The 19,770-nt window shown below is 44.2% G+C and overlaps 1 protein-coding gene across 1 annotated transcript in view; it reads left to right on the plus strand.

The window, feature by feature from the left end:
• TIMP2 (TIMP metallopeptidase inhibitor 2) overlaps positions 1-19,770 on the plus strand; it is a 201,231-nt gene that overhangs the window by 145,291 nt on the left and 36,170 nt on the right. The window contains exon 3 of the mRNA XM_085617463.1: positions 6,124-6,232. Within this exon, the coding sequence (XP_085473589.1) occupies positions 6,124-6,232 (109 nt within the window). The remainder of the gene's footprint in view (positions 1-6,123; positions 6,233-19,770) is intronic.

Raw genomic sequence — 19,770 nt, forward strand, 5'->3', positions numbered from 1 at the left:
GTGGTTTTTGTTTCTTTGGCCTGAGTCCAGGCATTCTGCAGGGTGGGATCATTCAGCTGACAGAACCGAAAACTACCATCCTGAAGCCACGGCCTCTGTGTTAGCAACGATGAGGGTACCGGACTCTGAGGCTAGGGGCTTGTACATGGCACCGTAAGAGAGAAAGAAACTCTGGGTTGTCCTGCCCAACTATCATCTCCTCAGGGAGGGAAGGGACTATACCCATTTTAGCGTTCAGCACCCTCCCACTGGGTAGACTGATGGGAACTGTGGCCAGGGGATAGACCTTGACATCTCCGTGTACACACCTGATGGGCACAGTTTCCATATGAGAGTGTTCTAGCGGAGGTAAGATGGAACTACGAATGACTGACTGGCGGCAACCAGAGTCTAACAGGGCTTTTATAGGGACGTTGTTCACAGTCACACTTACATAAAAGGCCGGGCCCAGTTCATCTGTATACAGGATGGGACGGGGAAGATAGCTCACATCCATTGGCTCGTCTGTTACCTTCCTCCGTGGGCAAAGCCGCGCGATGTGACCCCACTCCCCACAATCAAAACACTGGGGACCCCTTGATGAGACAGGCTCGGGACGGTACTGTCGAGGTCTGGGTGAGGGTTCTGGTCCGAGACGCGGTGTTTTTTTCTCGGGTTTAGGGTGAGGGGCAGGGGCACGAGAGGATTTCTCTACTTCCCAGGGATAGGAGCGGGGCTGCGCCCGGTAATAGGATGTGGCCATATTGACTGCTTCTTCTGGAGATAACCCCGAATGTTGTTTTAGCCACCTTTGTATAGGATAGGGAAGGGCTTCAAAGAACTGTTCCAAATAGATCTGTTCCATGATCTCTTCTTTATTGTGTAAGTCCGGTCTAAGCCATTTGTCAGCAGCGGCCTTTAGTTTGAAATAGAGCGTCTTGGGATTATCGGCCGCGGACCAGCGTTCCTTTCTAAACCGGACCCGATACGCCTCAGGGTCTAGGCCCAAGTGGTCCAACACGACACGCTTTATCTCCATATACGGAGCGTTACCATGGGGATTGGCCACTTGGTAGGCGGCTTGGGCCTCTCCTGTGAGTAACGGGGCCAAAAAGAAGGGACACTTGACTTCGGGCCATCCTGACGCCCGTGCGGCCCTCTCAAAATTCAACAAAAAGGAATCAGGATCCTCCCCAGGCTGATACTTCTGTAAGGACACGTGCGGCCCAGTGCTTGATTTGTTTTGTAATTGCACGACCAATTCCTGACGGTCGTCAGCCACCTTCTGAAGGCGCTCTACTTGTCCCGCTATACTGTCCTTGAACATGGCCCTGTCGGCTTGGGCGGAAGTCATCTGTTTTTCAACGGCCCACTCCAGCTTCTCCTGGCCACGGATCAGTTGTTGAATCAAGTTCTCCATTGTGGAGGCGTTATAAATATCCCACTTCTGACACCACGTGTGACGCGGTGGAGAAAGCAAGGAGTAGGAGAGCAATAGGGTCTTAGACAAGTCGTTTTATTGACGGCTCACAAAAAAGGAAGTGGAACAATGTCTTTTAAAGTAAACCACAAACAAAAGAATCGGGCGACTCTCGGTCCGAATTCCTCTTCAGGACAGGGTCTATGTCAGGCTTCAGTCTTCTGTCTTGCCACCCAGAAAGGGGAAGAGAAGCGTATCTCTGCCTTGGCGATCCGCCGGTGATTCCCCAAAAGAAAAAGAAAACAAGAAAAACTATATATAAAGGCCGTCGTTATGCGGAGAAGCGTTCTTCAGGAAGGGGAGTGAGGGAGCACCAGTTCTCCTGCCCGGCACCGTGTGTGTGAAGGGATTGGGGTAGGGGTGGTGGCGTGCTCGGGGTTCCTTTACTACTGGGTGTTAGGGCTCTCCCTTTTGGCTCCTCGTCTCACCCCCTGGCTCCCGCCCCGAGTAGGGGTATTCCAGATAGCCCCTAGGGTCCCCCGTACCTTGTCAAGCCATGCCCCTCCAGGGACATGGCTCGCGTGCTGGCGGTACCGGATGAGGTCCGGCTCCCTTCTTTCAGCTGGTCCCTCGGTCCTCAGCGGAATCGTCCGGTCGTCGTCGTGGTCCCTCTTGGCCTCTGGGTCAGTTTCCTCGTCCCAGGCGCACGGCGGTATCCACCAGGTCTGGAGGGCTTCGTTCGTGACTCTTCTCTCCGTCGCTCCCGGCGTCGTCTGCCTTGCTCCGTCCTCTTCTGTGTTTTTAGGGTCCGCCTCCGGGTCAGGTGATCGGATCAGCTGGTGTGCTTCTTCCTGACGCCTTATCTCCGGGTTAAAGGGGAAGAGACCTGACGAGTCCGGTCCCGGCTGTAAGAGGAGACAAGGAGAGAGGTAAGCGGGAAACGGGTCTTCCGGCGGTCTGTCTGGGGACGGCCCGTCACAGGTGAATGTATGACATTGTTCTGCATTCTGTCCATCAACTGTTGTTTTTGCATTTGTCACCCCGAGTGGGACGGGTATGCTCAGACGTGAGTCCCGATTTGCATATGGCTGGGTTCAAACTGGAATGGCATGGTGAGCAAAAAAACGATGGATTTAGGCCCAGATCTATGTACTGGGGTGAATGTATGACATTGTTCTGCATTCTGTCCATCAACTGTTGTTTTTGCATTTGTCACCCGAGTGGGACGGGTATGCTCAGACGTGAGTCCCGTGCTCTCCATGCCACTGGAATCAAGCTATCCTGGCTGAAGAGGGGTGAAACCCCGAAACCGGTCCTAGGATGCTTGTTTACAGTCCAGGGAGGACCTGGATTGGCAGGTCGGGCTGGACTGTTACCTTGAGGCACAGGGTCAAGACTGATTTGTATATGGCTGGGTTCAAACTGGAATGGCATGGTGAGCAAAACAACGATGGATTTAGGCCCAGATCTCTGTACTGGGGTGAATGTATGACATTGTTCTGCATTCTGTCCATCAACTGTTGTTTTTGCATTTGTCACCCGAGTGGGACGGGTATGCTCAGACGTGAGTCCCGTGCTCTCCATGCCACTGGAATCAAGCTATCCTGGCTGAAGAGGGGTGAAACCCCGAAACCGGTCCTAGGATGCTTGTTTCCAGTCCAGGGAGGACCTGGCTTGGCAGGTCGGGCTGGACTGTTCCCATGAGGCACAGGGTCAAGACTGATTTGCATATGGCTGGGTTCAAACTGGAATGGCATAGTGAGCAAAAAAACGATGGATTTAGGCCCAGATCTCTGTACTGGGATGAATGTATGACATTGTTCTGCATTCTGTCCATCAACTGTTGTTTTGGCAATAAAATACAGCACATCAGTGAAAATCACTTAACACCGGAGGCACATTCTGCAGTCAATCCTGTTATTAACTTCTCACTTACGTTGTTGCCAGTAGCGCTTCTGCGGGTCCCAGCACTGTGCTCATTGGGAGAGGTAAAACAAACCACACAAAGTTCTGTGTGACAGAGGAAAGTAAGGCTCAAAGACTAATATTATTGCAGATCATTAGATACTTTCTATCAGATTAAGTTGCAAGTCGAAAGCATCTTTCTTCATAGGAGTTATGTTCCTGGGCACAGGCCTAGAAGGTCCAGTTGAAAATCCTGCCCTGGTCCTTACATTGCAGCTTTAAATTTAGTAACATTCAGGCTTTCTGCCACTATTCTGGACCATCGCCAGGATTCTCGCAGGATGTTAATCATCTATTAGCAAAAGCATTATAACAAAAAATAGAAAAATAAAATAGAAAATGTTTTCATCTTTCAAAAATATGCACATCTCGCCCTTCTTGATCTTTTAGCAGCTTTTGGCACACTTTACCACTCTTTCCTTCTCAAGAAGTTCATCTTGCATTATCTTTCGGACAGTCCTCATCTTGTGTTTTTTTTTTTTTTCATTTTCAGTTTTCTCTCACTTCTCTGTCTCCTGGGCAGACAGGCTGTCTCTCCATCTTACATTCTATCTGCCCTTTTCTGTTGAAACATTTTCTCCCATTCTGTTGGGTGCTGCATTTGTGGTGAGGTGTTCATATATTGTGGGGAATTTGAATATCAGGTTGTACTGTTCAGTTGCACTTTTTTCTTATAAATGCCACTTTTGCCGGCTTGGCCTCGAAGTGCTTCAGGGGCCAGTCTGTGATTGTGGGCTAGTCCAAGGGCAGCCTCCTATGGATGGCATCCAACATCCAGATGTAGCCTGAATGAGTACTTTCGTTCAGCATTTTTTACTGTAAAGATGAGAAACCAGTATAGTATGGTCATAAATATAGTGTGAATATAGAAAAACCTAGGATTACTCATGGGTATTCGAAAAAACTACACAATGAACATTAAAAATTGATATTATTATAAAACTGGGCTCAACTTGAATGTTAAGTAAAAGGGTGTATTCAAAAGATGATGTTCTTTTATTTAAGGATGATACATATTTATGAAAGATAAAATGTATTTGTGATGTAAAATTCATTTAGATAGCGCTTAGGACGCCTAACGAGGCATTGAAGCGCTTTTGCAAGGGATTCTGGGTGAAACAACCTTGTGAGAGTCACACAAGCCAACTCACTCTTGATATCCCTAGGTGTCTAGTTTTCACAAATGTCCAAGTTTGTTATGTTTCCCTAGGTGCCGGCTGATTGAAGGCCCAAAATCTACAGCTACCCACTTTGCAAAAAACGGGTCAGTTTTGAGTGGAACAATGTGATGTATCCATGTTATGTTTTGGGCCATTTCCTGTCGCGGTTGACACTAAGCCCACGCACACAAGTGAGGAACCATTTTTATCAGAAGACTTGGGGGAATGCTGGGTGAAAGGAAGTTTGTGGCTCCGTGCAGATTCCAGAATGTTACATCACAAAAATGTGCGGAGAATGTGTGTTATTTTAGTCAAAGTTTGAGGTTTGCAAGGGATTCTAGTTAAAACAACCCAGTGAGAGCCACACAAGTCACCCCAGGTTTCTAGTTTTTAAAAATGTATAGGTTTACTAGGTTTGTCTAGGTGCTGGCTAAGTTAGGGCCCAAAATCCAGTTTTGCAAAAACAATTGGTACGTTTTGAGTTGAAAAATGAGCTGTAACCATGTTGTGTTTTTTGGCAGTTTCCTGTTGAATGCACTAGGCCTACCCGCACAAGTGAGGTACAATTTTTAAAGGTCGAGCCAGGCAGCGCATGCCCTGCTCTGCGAGGCATGCTGCTTTTGAGTATGCACTTGAAGCTCAGCATACTCTCCTCCCATATTTTTCATTGGCTTGGGTCATTGTCCTTTGTAAATGCTGGCTTCTGATTTGTTAATATGCTTGTTAGCCCCTCCTAGACCTCCCATGAGGACTAGCCCTTTTACTTTTGTTTTTACATGGTATGTTTTATTTAGGCTTTTAAGCACTATTTTCTTTAATGAGTTTCTCCTACTGCAGACACGACATGCTTTCCTGTAACATTCAGCGCACCATGCACGTTTCCACTTTCCAAGCAGCCCGGGACAATGGCAGCCGCTTCTTTACAATGAAATTGGTCTTCCATTTACGAGAGTTTGAACTACTGGTGTTGTAAATGAGAATGCCTTTTTTTTATCTGTTAATTATTAAAACAGATAAATAAAAGGCATTGTCATTTACAATGTAAATAGCTTAAACTCTTGTAAATGCGAGACCTATTGCATTGCCAATGCTTGTTTCTCTTGCAGTTTTGATGGGGGGTTGGGGGGGGCTAATCCTCTGCTCTGGCCATTTATCTTGCACATCGAGTGAAGGCTGGCACATGAGCATAAAAACAGTGCAGCTTTGTGCTACAACAGCCTGTCTGTCATGAGTAGCTCCCCTAGCAGCGTGAGGTTCCACAAAGCAGCGCAGGGTTCCCTGTCAGTGAGCCCCGGGTTATGCTCTTCTTTTCAACAGTGTGCACCTCCCCTCTAGAAGTGATCTGTCAGACCAATATGACTAGCAGTGTGCACTCCTCACAGCCGTTTCGGCTTCCTTCACCAGTGGCTTGTGAGTATTAAAATGTCTTTAGCAATGTATGTAAAACCTCAGACGCGTGAGCATCCAACAGCAATGTCCTGTCAGTGCTATAAACTCCAGAAGTGTGGTCTTCCCGAACCGCCCGCAATGTGACTCGTCATTGTTCTGAGGTGTTAACTATACAAACAATGGATTTCATGTTTGCATTTTATATTCTAGATGTTTAAAGGACCAGACAAGGATATCGAGTTCATTTATACCGCCACCACCTCAGCAATGTGTGGGATGACCCTGGAAACTGGGGGGAAGAAGGAGTATCTTATAGCAGGTAAAGTGGAAACTGATTACTGTAAGTAGTAACACCCAACTATGTGTCGATTGTAGACAACAAAACACACCTACCTATCTTACGCCTACAACACACTCTCTAATTCATGAGAAACTCAAAGCTGTAACACCTGCCCTATGTCATGAAGTCTCACACTAACATATTTCCCATGTCCCTGAGATACCTCATACCACTCGCACATTTTCCAAAAACTTTATCGTACGCCTGAAGAACTCTATCTTAAAATTCGAATTTTGCCACCATCTCCTCAACAGCATGTGGAGTGAGCCTAGAATGGGTGAGAGGTTATTTTCTAGCAAGTAGCAGAAAAGGAATACACTGAGTATTAACAAGCAACAGCAGTGGTCAATAGCATGCAGCTATTTCAAAGTTATAACACATTCTCGAGCATCTAAGAAATGTCACAGCTGTAAAACCTTCCCTATGGTCTTATTTTGCCTCACATTTGGAACACACTTCCCATGTCCTGGAGATATCTTGCTGCAGATCGGAGCATATAAATTCTCCCTACTTCCACGGACAGAGTAATTCCACAGTCATACGCACATACACTCATCATACGCTAGGGCCCAACACACTAACATTCATTCTATTACTCTATCCACACTGTATATACGAGAGAAATCCTAAACAATCTGCATCTAAACTGAGGTCAATGCGACCTAATTGATCAGTCTTGAGTCATGATTTTTAACATTAGGAACACATTTGAAAACTCAATAAATGACAAAGAAATAACCACTCGACACTGTGATTCAAACAAAAGGTTAATTTATCTAAATTAGTTCAAAAATGAAAGTCAATCAGCAGCAAAATCATTATTCTCATAGTTACCTATTCTAGCTAAATGACGTATTTGGGTCAGGACAGGTCTCTCAGTAAAGTCTCCCGGGTCGCCGTCCTCTCAATCAGCATCGATCCTCTCGAGCATAGGTTCGGGAAGAAGTGGCCTTAGACCCTCTCTAGTCTAACAATATTTATAGGAAAACTAACACATTAAAAGTTACAAATAAACTCCAAACGTCCATTGAGCCGTTGAGCAGAGCGAGCAGGAAAGGATGTTGACTCGCAACATTTAGAAAGACCTCCGCTCTCGAAAATCTCAAAAATAAAAACACCAAAGAAGGAAGCACAAACTAAAAAATGTAACATCCATGAATGCTCTTCCTCGGAATCATAGCGAAGTCACCGCGAGTTTATCAAAGTTCATTGTGGCTTTATTCTTTCCCAAGGATAACTGGTGACAACTGGCGTCAAGCCCAGAGCTGCTGTCCTCACGGAAACTTTTAATACAGACAGAGGCCGAGGTCAGGATTCCAACCATATTCAGCGAGGCCTCTCTTCGTATTTCATCTACTCAAATGCAGGCTGTAAATAGCCAGTATCAGCCTTTCATAAAAAGCATGAACTGATTCTTTTGCTTCCTGATGTGTCCGATCTATCGTAACCCAGTCTGTCTCTTTAGGGGGTACCTTATTCTTCAGGAACATAATAACCTGTTCATATTTCCTCATGACCTCCGGGTCTGGAGCTCCCGTTTTCTGATCTCTTGGGTATTCCTTAGCAGGCCAATCTACAACTATTTTGCACTCTGCCCACAAGTCTGCTGGAACAATTATATCGAACAGACTATTCAGGTCAATCCACAACACTTTTGACAATTTCACAAACCTATCTACCTGCCTATACCACTCGACGGGCTTTTCTCTCAGTCGAGGGAAATCATTCGTAAATGACAAAATATCCTGTCTAGTCCATGGAACATGTACATATCCTCCTCCAGGAATCTCTCTCATAGGATAAGCATCCACTGTTTTTTCTTTTTCTCTCATGGGAAATGCTGAGTAAGCTCTGTCCACTGAATCTTCTCTTTTCTTATACCATCTATCCTTCCACTTTTCCACATCACCCCATTTTCGCTATAAGGAAATCATTTCGTTAATCTGCCCTGTTCTGCCAACATCATTTAGATTCTCAATGTCCTTGTCAGAGAAATCCACCCTGTAAGGCTTTTGCAAAGCTTTCACCTTATCCATATCAACTCCCATTTCACTCGCTATTCCTTTTAACCTGTCATGTGTACTCTTAGCCCTCCAGGTAATACTCTTGCACATGAATAACAACTCTCCATCATGATGATTTTTCAACATTTCTGTAGGAATTGTTCTTGCAATAAGCTCTTCCAATTCTATGCGCAACCTGGCTACATCAATTGCCTGTGAATCTTTATCCTTCTTTTGAAGAACTTTCAACCAATCATTCAAATCTTCAGCTGTTATTTCTGTAGACCTTTTCACTGCACCCACTTGTTCTGCCATCCTCTGTGGTTCCAATATTGATCCTCCTAAACAACCAGTATTCAATCCTGAATTAGGCTGTACATTTAACTCTCCACCACATGTGTCATGTCTCAGCTGTCTCAAATGATTTTCTTCAGTCCTTATTCCTGACTCTCCCAAAGAACAAGAACCAACCAAACCATTTCCTACATAGGAAACTGTCAAACCATTTTCACCCATTCTTTGCTTATCAAAAATAGGCATAACCGGACCTATGGTTACAGGCACTGTAACAGCTTCTAGATTCTTTGTTAGCTCTCTTATTTTCTCAGTCAACTCAGATGTCGTTCTGGCTAGTTCTCTTGGTTTCTCATCCCCAATTTGATTCTCTCTCTCTCGCTCTCTCTCTCTCTCCCTTTCCGTGAAAGAGCTACCACTTTTCAGATCAGGTGTCGCAATTTCTGTTTTAACAATTCGCAAAGTATCTCTTATGGGAGTAGCAACTGGTGTTCTCACTTCTGGTTCTTGTCTATATGGAGGTGGTCTCTTGTAAATCATGCCATCCAAGACTTCATCCTCATATTCATTAGCCCCATACCTTCTCAATTCTGCATCATGTACCTTTTCCGTACCTTTCCTCCCTTCCGCTTCCTCAACAGTTCTCACAGGATATAGTCCCTCTGACATACTAGCATCTCGCCATCTCCTCATTCGATCATGATGAGTTTCACGATCATATTTCCTCCCAAAAATGTACCTATAATTACCTCCACTCCTCTGCTTTTCTCGCTCATGCACCTCATCTTCCCATTCTACCAATGCCTCAAACTGTGTCGGCCTTGGTCTGGGCTCTAGATTTTTTCCCGTAAATTTCTCAACACGGCCAGATTAAATGAACCATGTTCTGGGAATGCTAAAACACCATCTTCTCTAGTGTACTTAGCCCAATTGTCTAACCAAATACAGGTATGATTCCCATATTTCGCAACCATGAAGGATGCAGGGGTTCTTGTCGGAGGTAGTAATTCACCTTCTCTAGTTATTATGTCCTTTTCCTTGTCAAACCATTTTTTAATTTTACTGAACAAGGATTTCTTTTTCTTTTCCTCTGTTTGGTAATACATTTTTGCGTTTACCACAACCCTCTAGTCCTTTCTACAACTGATCTTTTGTCCAATAACAGCGCGACTCACACTAACGCACCAATCCCGGAGCGTCTACGTCACCCTGTACTCCTTCTAATCTCTGCGCGGCTCACACCAACACACCAACCACAGCGCGAGCACTGTTCTAATCCACTGCCCAATCACAGCGCGGTCTTTCTGACGTCAGTAGTCGCTGCAGTCGCTTCTACTCCTGTCACTCGTCTACCCCTCCTTTACAAAGTCTTCTCAGTAGACTCTGTTTCAGTTTCTACAAAATCTATTAGTTACAACATATAAACATCTCCATTGTCTGCTTCGCTAACCCCAGAATAGTAAAGAAAAATCTTTCTCACAAGAATCCCGCTTCTCTCTAGAACAGCGCTTACCTCTGCTCCACTATGGAATTATTACTTTCGTTGACACAGTAGTACATCCCTCTACTCTGCCCTTCTAACATGCATCCATTAACTGTTTCCTCCCGGAATGTTCCTAAGAGCTTCACAATCAACTAAATGCCCATACATTCACGCACTTTCACACCAGAAAATGTAGCACATTTACACAGAAGCCTGCCTTTCCCGAGAACACCGAACAATCTGTTCTGCTACAGAATTATAACATATGTTAACCAAGCAGCGCTTACCTCTGCTCAGTCCTTCAAACAAGCTCAGAGAATACCTATTACTTCTCCAGCGGTAAGCTTTAACGGCGAACCTTACGGATCCCTGGGACTTAAGACCAGAGTTTCATAGATAACCTTTGCTACCATACACACTTCTCTTATACAGAAAATATATCTCTAATAGTAACACACGACGATGTCACTGAATCCGAACCCAGACAATGCAACGCGAAACTTCAATTGTCACACGCTTTTCCCTGCATTCGTACAGGGCCAACAATCCCGTCTTTCCCGAGAGCAGCACTCACTTCCCTCTGCCCTACTACGGAACTGTCACCGACTCCCTACGTCCCAGAAGCCGTACACACTACATATAACTCAATACGACAACTTCAACATTTAGTGTTAGTACATGTATCAACATCAATCAATAAATCCAAAAGCCTATGTACAAGCAATCTATCAGATCAAGACAATAATCAAACCATCATACTGCTACCAGGAAACTGCTGCAGATCGGAGCATATAAATTCTCCCTACTTCCACGGACAGAGTAATTCCACAGTCATACGCACATACACTCATCATACGCTAGGGCCCAACACACTAACATTCATTCTATTACTCTATCCACACTGTATATACGAGAGAAATCCTAAACAATCTGCATCTAAACTGAGGTCAATGCGACCTAATTGATCAGTCTTGAGTCATGATTTTTAACATTAGGAACACATTTGAAAACTCAATAAATGACAAAGAAATAACCACCCGACACTGTGATTCAAACAAAAGGTTAATTTATCTAAATTAGTTCAAAAATGAAAGTCAATCAGCAGCAAAATCATTATTCTCATAGTTACCTATTCTAGCTAAATGACGTATTTGGGTCAGGACAGGTCTCTCAGTAAAGTCTCCCGGGTCGCCGTCCTCTCAATCAGCATCGATCCTCTCGAGCATAGGTTCGGGAAGAAGTGGCCTTAGACCCTCTCTAGTCTAACAATATTTATAGGAAAACTAACACATTAAAAGTTACAAATAAACTCCAAATGTCCATTGAGCCGTTGAGCAGAGCGAGCAGGAAAGGATGTTGACTCGCAACATTTAGAAAGACCTCCGCTCTCGAAAATCTCAAAAATAAAAACACGGAAGAAGGAAGCACAAACTAAAAAATGTAACATCCATGAATGCTCTTCCTCGGAATCATAGCGAAGTCACCGCGAGTTTATCAAAGTTCATTGTGGCTTTATTCTTTCCCAAGGATAACTGGTGACAACTTGCGTCAAGCCCAGAGCTGCTGTCCTCACGGAAACTTTTAATACAGACAGAGGCCGAGGTCAGGATTCCAACCATATTCAGCGAGGCCTCTCTTCGTATTTCATCTACTCAAATGCAGGCTGTAAATATCGGCCATCTTTGACTAGGCCAGAATGGACAATCTTAATCAAAAGAAACACAAAACAACGTTACTACATCGTAATGATTATACAGTGTTAATTCCCACTAATACCCTTATGTGTATGCAATTATCTAGCCATCTGCAACATAAAGAAGCATTAAAAGCATATTATTTCAAAGCGCAAACACATAACAAATAGCACTTTAGCCACACATATTTAATTAATTTGCTCACCAACTTAGTTCACATATTAATAAAGCAACACAAATGCATCCCCACGTGTAATTCTCCATTAGTAAAGTTGATTAATCAGAAACTTCAACATAATTAATATCTAGTAGTTAATTATTAATAATTTTAATTATGACATATAAAAATATAAGCTAATGTTCGGGTTTTGACAGAAAACCCTGCTCCAGCAATCTCACACGTCTGGGACATTGTCCAAAAGCCTGACCAATCTCCCATCTACTATACATCCTCTTAGGCGATGAAAGTTACCAAACAGATTTCCATGAAGCCCTGCTGTATCTCACTACAGCTGCACATTTCCTGGTACTTTGATATCTCTTCTGGTAAGACATCTTGAAGATGCAGCACACTTCCTGAAACACTGGGATGTCTTCTATCTACAGTAGGTCTTCTGAAGCACTGAAAACATCTTACATCCACAAGTCATGATAACATTAGACATCGCTCGCCTTTAAAATGCTGCCTCGTCTCCTGAAATCATACTGCATCTTCTATCTGTACCTTGCTTACTGCAGCAGGGTGGAATCTCATGTCTATCAAATCTTCCCTGAAGCACTAAGAGCTCATATCTGTAGCACATCTCATTATCTCTTCTATATTTCGTACTGTCACCATTTTTCCAGAGTGTCTGGACTGTCTCAAATGCATAAATGACCTGTGACCCTCAGGTGGTTCACACCTCTAACCCTTCCCTGCAGAACTCTCCAGAGCACCGAGATATGTTCCTTCTGCAGCCTTCTCCATGAAGCTCTGAGATAGCTCACACTTTTAACTGCACCCATTCTAACAATTAGCAGCCTTTAGAAGAGAGCTCACTGTTCTCTTGCTTTTTTACATGTTTTACTACGCACCTGCTTTAATCATTGCTACTATATGACTGCCTATTGAAGGGGAGAGAAAATCGTGGTCTAGTACAAAGAGTCTAAGAAGCAGGCTCAAAGACAGCGGTAAAGTATTCTCTGGGTATTTGGTAGCCGTGGCCAAGCACCAGGCTTAAACTATGTAGAAATAATCAAATGGGCAAGGTTCAGTGCAGCACTACACATCACTCTTTGAAAGATACGATCTGGTAATCCGTGACGCAGATTAGGCAAAATAAATCATACAAAAAATGATCGTGTTAATTTAAACTAACTTCTGCCTATTTTGATCAAGAAGTAAATACCCAGGTGAAAATCTCATACAGTAATTTAAAAGATGTCTAAGGTTGAAAGTAGTGCTGGGGACGCAGGGAGGGTGCCTGCAAGGTGATATCTGGGGATTCTGCTAGTGTTGCCTGTGATGCTCGACTATGTGTTCTATGCATTGAAAAGCCCTAGAAACATCAAGGTGATGGGCCTATCACACCTTGGCCCATAGGTAAACCTGCAAGACATAATAGAAGAGTTAACTGCCCTCAGTCGGACAATCTCACACACAGCAATGTAGAAAGGATGATTTTTGACTTCCAGGGCAAGGCAAGAAAGGCAAAGAGACTGGGCAACAGTCTGCGAAGGTGGTTCTGCATATGCCTCATACCAGGGAAGACATATTAGAGGATCCATATCTCAAAAACAAAAATTGGTTCAAATGCCACAAGCTCTTCTTTAGGGCATTTAATGATTGGACTTATTAGCATATGCAAGGTTCAGCTATGTTGCAGAAAATTATGTCAAGACCCTATAGTTCAGAACCGACCTTTGGATAAAAACTCAGAACCTGGCTGTTTGAATTAATCTAATAGCTTCTTCCTCTGTAGACTTGGCGGTTGACTTCCTAGAGTGGGAACGTTCCGTTTTGGCGTAGCCAAGCGCTTTCAAAATGTCATAACATAATGATCACAGACAAAAACTTTAGCTAAAGCAATTTTGAAAACTTGATATATAAATAACATGTTTTTATAGTTGTAAAAGAATGGCGTATTATTTCCATTTTGACAGTGTGATGATTTGGTTTCCTGTTGGTATTTTCATAAACTCAAGCCAAAGCCCAAAAGAGCATCTGTCAACCATTTATAGACAATCTCAACTCTTAGGGATCCCGATGCAGCGATTAAACCATGAGCATGTAAGTTTCACTGCAGACAGCCCTCCCCTGCCACCTAGTCCTTTTTCACAAATAAAATGGATGCTGCCGCGGGCCTTAAAAGGCACTCTCTGAGTCCACATTGAAAGTCTACACAAAAACATGCAATGGTTACATAGGCTGTGATGGTTCCGCAGACAGTGAACCAGTGTCCTCTCTTTATAACAACAATTGGCTAAGCCAATAGGTCTAGATTGCTTTATGAGTCCTGACTAAAATATTTAAAACACTGCTGAAGTGGAAAACAAATAAAAAAAAATATTACTTTCTGTGTACAATGCACCAATTAGATAAATATTGTAATGGTTGTGAATTCAGTATAATTTTTTTTAGATGTACCACAGCCTCTCCTGCACTGCAAACCTCACACTCCTTGGGAGGTGAAATGATGCACCAAACAGCCAATAGCATGGGGTGAAAGAGAAATAATGCTCTGGGAAAAGCCAAAGCCTACTCTATGTGTATTTTAAAGAATTGGCCATCACAGGTCTTGTAGGAAGATGTGCTATCAAGCTGACCTTAAAAGTAGGAGACTCCATCCACACATCTCAACCCTCGACTTGTACCCTAATCATATTCTTCCCTGAGTTTAGCCCGATGTATGCCCAGACACAAGTCCTGATGTATCAATTCCATTCACCAAGCACAGATGTGTAATTTGTGGCCCAAATGTCCTGCAAATCGGAATGCAGTGTGTGATGCCACCTATCACTAATAGTTTGTATCACAAACTGTCCACTCACAGAGGGTTGCAAAATTACCTGCCTTTGCATCTCCAAAAGGGAAGCATTTTTTAAAAGCAGTTTGTATCCATTGACGGTACAGGTGCTGCAATTACAAAAAAAATGTTTCCCATTTGGGAGAACATCAGGGTTGGGGAGACTATTACTTTTGAGGTGGCAATATCGAATCAATGGTTGTGATCATAGTGGCAGTCACAAACCATTGTGACAACTCTTTTCAAATCACAAATAGGAGAGGAACATCCCCTCCTATTTGTGATTTGTAAAGGGTCATAAATCCTCTTTTACGAGTCAGAGAGGCCTTTCCGGCACATAAAAGGGATTTTGTCCTTTGTAAAAAAGCCCTTTTGCAGTCACCAATTTACAACAGCAAACAGGACCTCAGCGAATTAGATAGTAGGAGGAAACCCTATTGAACCTGAAGAGAAGATGCAAGCGTCAAGGTGGTATCCTAAAACCGATGGTGAAGTCCAAGGTGAAATCCACATTGTCACCAATGTGCTAGCTATGGAAGCGTTTTTAAAGTGAATCCTTCCTGAGGCCAATGGCTGATGGGATCTTCAACAGTTCCTGTGAGTCCTCCTGAACCTGAAGGTATAAGCTACACGGTGGCAACCCGTGAAACTGCAATACAGTCAAGTGGGAAAGTAACATTTTTACCAGTATGGAAGCAATGCAACCCTTTAAAGCAAGTCTAGTTTGAAACCTCTGGCTGATGGTCATTTTGACTGTTCCTTTGGGTCCTCTTGGACCTGAAAGTACAAGTCCATGGTAGCAACCACAGAAAGTGCATTACCAAAGTGGAAGCAATGGAATCCTTTCTAATGCGAGTCCAGTCTAAGTCCTCTGGCTGATGCTATCTCTGGCTCTTACATGAGCTTGAGCAGAAAGTTGTAGTTTGGGGGTAGCCCTCCTGCCCACAAGCATGTCCCTTGACAGTCTTCCTCTTTGAAGACAGTTAGGCTTCTGAAGAAGCTACTGTGGGATTCCTTCTTAACTGTGTACTGTGTCGTGTTGTGTTATTAATAAGTTAGTGGCTGTCATTTAAATAAAAAGAAAATCATAAGAGTTCCGTCCAGAGGAAGTAGCTAATAGATGGAATGACTTTCAGAAATTAGTGGTTAGTTGATGAAATGATTGTCAGGAGGGAGTGATTAGAAGCTCGAATGGTTGCAAAAATGTTTGCAATTACTTTATTGTCATTATATGTTTTTTTGGTCTAATAAAATGATTGGAGCTTAATAATAGTACTCAATTCAAGTGGAACACAAATTCGTCAATGCTTCATTCAAAAATAAGCAAAACTATTACAAGGGTGTAAGAAAGCATATGAGTAGCAACTACATGCCTAGAATACTGTTCAACAGTGGGAGGACAAACGCTCAGATCAAAGGCGGCTGAAATGAGATGGGAGAAAAGGAAATAGTCAGTGTTTTGGGGCAAGGTAACTAGATGGAGAGAATAGTGGGGATTAGGAGAATAGGGAAACGAGGTTACAAGTCAAGATATTGTTTAACCAGGTAGGTGTTTAGTTTTTTGAGGATAACAAGGAGGTCTTCGAGTAGCAGTTTCAGAGCGATGGAGCTGCACCACAGAATGACTTGGTAGCAGCTGAGTGAGATTTGAACTTCTTGGTTTCAAGTCTAAAGATCTGTTTTTGAAGTAGATGCTAAATAGAGATCCAAGTGTCCAGGCAGGAGGGCTCCCTCTCCCCCGGGAAAGGATTGTAAGCTTCTCTGCTACCTGAGATCAATGTTCTATGATCAGTTACCTAGAAAGGGGCCCTACGCTGATGAAAACATTTCAATCCTAGAATCCAATGAAGTTCTTTGCAAATCTTCACAAAATATGTGGTGCCTGCTCTGCCAAAATATTTAGATTTGACATTTGACCTTCGCTTCTGACATATTTTATGGGCAGTGGGTGTGAGATGAGTAGTGGACCTTTGAGCAACAGCTCCTGACCACAAGGAATTAAAGAATTCAGAACATAGCAACTATTCTTGTGGGTTTTCCCATGTTCCTATTTGCTTACTACACCATAGTTGGAAAAACTCTCTACTATTTATTTCGTGTGTCGTGACAACTGGCATATTCAAGAACAGGGAAGTTATTCTCACCCCTCACATTCGAAGGTGGCCAGTTTTACCATTAATAATGATAGGGCATCCAAGGTTGAAGACAAAACAAAGGGGGCTCTGTGGGAAGCCATTTGCATCCTGCACTGAGGAAAGCATTGGTAAAGTCTTGTTTGTAGGCTTACCATGGCCAAGTTTGACCAAAGGTTCTGATTTAAGGATGTAATAGTACTATGTTAAAAGTTAGATACACTACCTTCACTTCAACATCATTAAAACGTGGCATTGCCGATGGTTGACGTTGACTCTGTGAAACAAAATTGTAGAAGAAATACGGGTAATGGTTACTGGCCTCCTGGAAATATAGACTGGGCCAGACAAATCAGGAATTACACAGAGAAGAGCAGTTTCACACAGGCTTTAAGAACTCCAGCATGGTCAGATGTCTCTCAGAATCAAGCAAAGAGCTTTGGGTGTCAGTGTAGAGGCATTGACATCATGAAAAAGAAATAACAAAGAGAAATTAGACAATGCCTGTAGGAAACTGGAATTTTTGTTGCAGTAGTCCCCCCCACGTTTTGCCTGGTATTTCATGCAACTTTGACAGAAGTTCACTGGGTTTCCACTAACCAGGTCCCCAGTGCCATTGTTCTTTCGCCAAAACAAGTTCACTGGTCAATTGATCCCCAACTGACATGGCCTTTAGCACCTTTGTAAGTCCCTAGTAAGTGGTACCCCTGGTACCTAGGGCATAGGTCCTAAAGAGGACCCCTAAGAGCTGCAGCATATATTGTGCCACTCTAAGGGACCCAGCACAAACTCATGTAGACTGTCACTACAGACTGCGTGGGAAGGTGCTCTAAAAGTTAAAACAAGACATGGGGAAACACCCTGTGTTCCATGACCCCTAACACTGCATGTAATATTTGTAGATCACCCCTACAGCCTTGAGACAAATTGCATTATATTACATGAGGACATATCTGCATGAGCAGATATGCCCCTGTGCTGGCCAGTTCAATTACTGACAGTACAAGTGCACAGGGAAGCCATCTTAAGGTATGTACTGGGCACTGGTCAAAACGACTTTCCCAGCTACATAATTGCTTCTCTGAAACCTATGGTGTTTGGTATCAACCACCTCATATTAATAAACACACACTGATTCCAGTGATGGATTTATTAATGCATGCACCCAGATGATAACTTAGAGGTACCCCTGAAAACCTTTTCACCTCTAGTCTGTTGGCTGACTGGTCCTGTTCAGTCTGCCATCACAGACGTGTTTCTGACTCCCTGGAGGTGAGAGCACACGCTCTCTGAGGTCGGATACAAAGCCTGCTCTGTCAGGAGGTTTTCTCACCTCCTCCAAGCAGGATGGCCAATAATCTGCATATCAAGGCAGGAGGCTTTCAAAAACGTCAATCGCCTGTAATATGTAACCCTGGCTTACCCCAGACAGGGTAAATGCCACCCCCTGCCCAGGGCCCATTAGGCACCAGCACAGGCAGGAAAATTAGCTAGTCGGAGGCATGTTCACCCTCAGGCTAGTACCACCCCTAAGATGGGCTACCTCAAGTGAACACGACTAGGAAATTTCACCATCTTGGTTTGGGTGTAATTAGGTCCACTGGGTCAGGGCTAGGCCCACTTCCCACAGGAAGTGGCCATATAGAGGGTGTAGTCACCCTAAAGGTACGTAGCCCACTGGCTACTAACTGACACAGGAAACATTCTTTACACCGCAGTGAAAAACACAATGTGCCTTTACACTGCAGTCACTACCTCGACTGCGACGTTACCACGCTTTCCTTTACTATGCTAAGTGTTACAACAACTTGCTTTAGGGGGTGCGTGGTTCGACTGGTATTGGATGATAAATTCAACACCTTACCTACTGATACACTGACTAGAGTTGGATTAGTAAATTATACTATGCCAAAGTCCAGTACCCCCCCCCAAGGCAAGTAGTTGTAACGACTTGCGCGGTAAAGGAACTTGTATTTAACATCGCAGTTGGGGTACTGCATGGGAAATGTATGCGGGGTTCCGTCATGCAACCACCTGACACTCCCTATAATGCCCCTAAATACAGTATTTGGATGACACCCCTGATTCCAGGACTTCAGATTTCGAAGGACACAAAAGAAGGAGTGGACAAATTAGACTGTTGACTCAGGAACCGAGGAGCACAACTGGCTTGGAACCAACCCTTCCAGCCTGCCTCCTGCACCCAACCCTCATGGAGCAATCAACTTGTTCTGCCGCTGTGCAGACTCTAAGAAACCTGGAGGGCTGCCAGTGCTTCACCAATTGACAAAGAAACTCCCTTGGAGTAGAGGAGCTACTCACGTGCAGTCGCAGGCACCAAAGAAGCAAAGTCCAGTTCACCGTCCTGCCGCCTACTGGGACTACTGATGCTGCAGTCACTCAGAAAGAGGTCACCATACTCCTACAGGTCAGATCTGTCCTCCCTCCAAGTGTGGGGAGGTCAGGACCAATCAGAGCCGCAAAACACCAATACCTGGGGTACCGGACCCCTTGCAGCAATCAAGGCTGGTTATGTCCAAACCGGGCACCAACAGCAAGAAAACCGACCTGCTCATTGAAGGACTTCACAATCAGTGAGACCGAAAACTAGAGTGGCCCAGCTGTCCTGTTTGCCCCCTTCTGCAGAAACCAAAGACAAAGAGTGAGTCCCCGACCACCGCCACCCGACACCTCAATGCACCTATGTACCCGCACCCCATAACCCGAGTCCTGAGCAGGTGACGGTGCCCAAGGGGTTCTTAGACCCACAAGAGACAAGCCTTGGGTCTGGCCAGACTAGACTTCCAGTCGCCACCTGCAGCCTCTTTCTGCAGGCCCCCTCCAACTCCGAGTGACTGCAGAACTGACTCCGACCCCAAAAGACACCACTGCACCCGAGCCCCACA

The sequence above is a fragment of the Triturus cristatus genome, chromosome 7, assembly GCF_964204655.1.
Source record: "Triturus cristatus chromosome 7, aTriCri1.1, whole genome shotgun sequence".
Taxonomy (NCBI): Eukaryota; Metazoa; Chordata; class Amphibia; order Caudata; family Salamandridae; genus Triturus; species Triturus cristatus.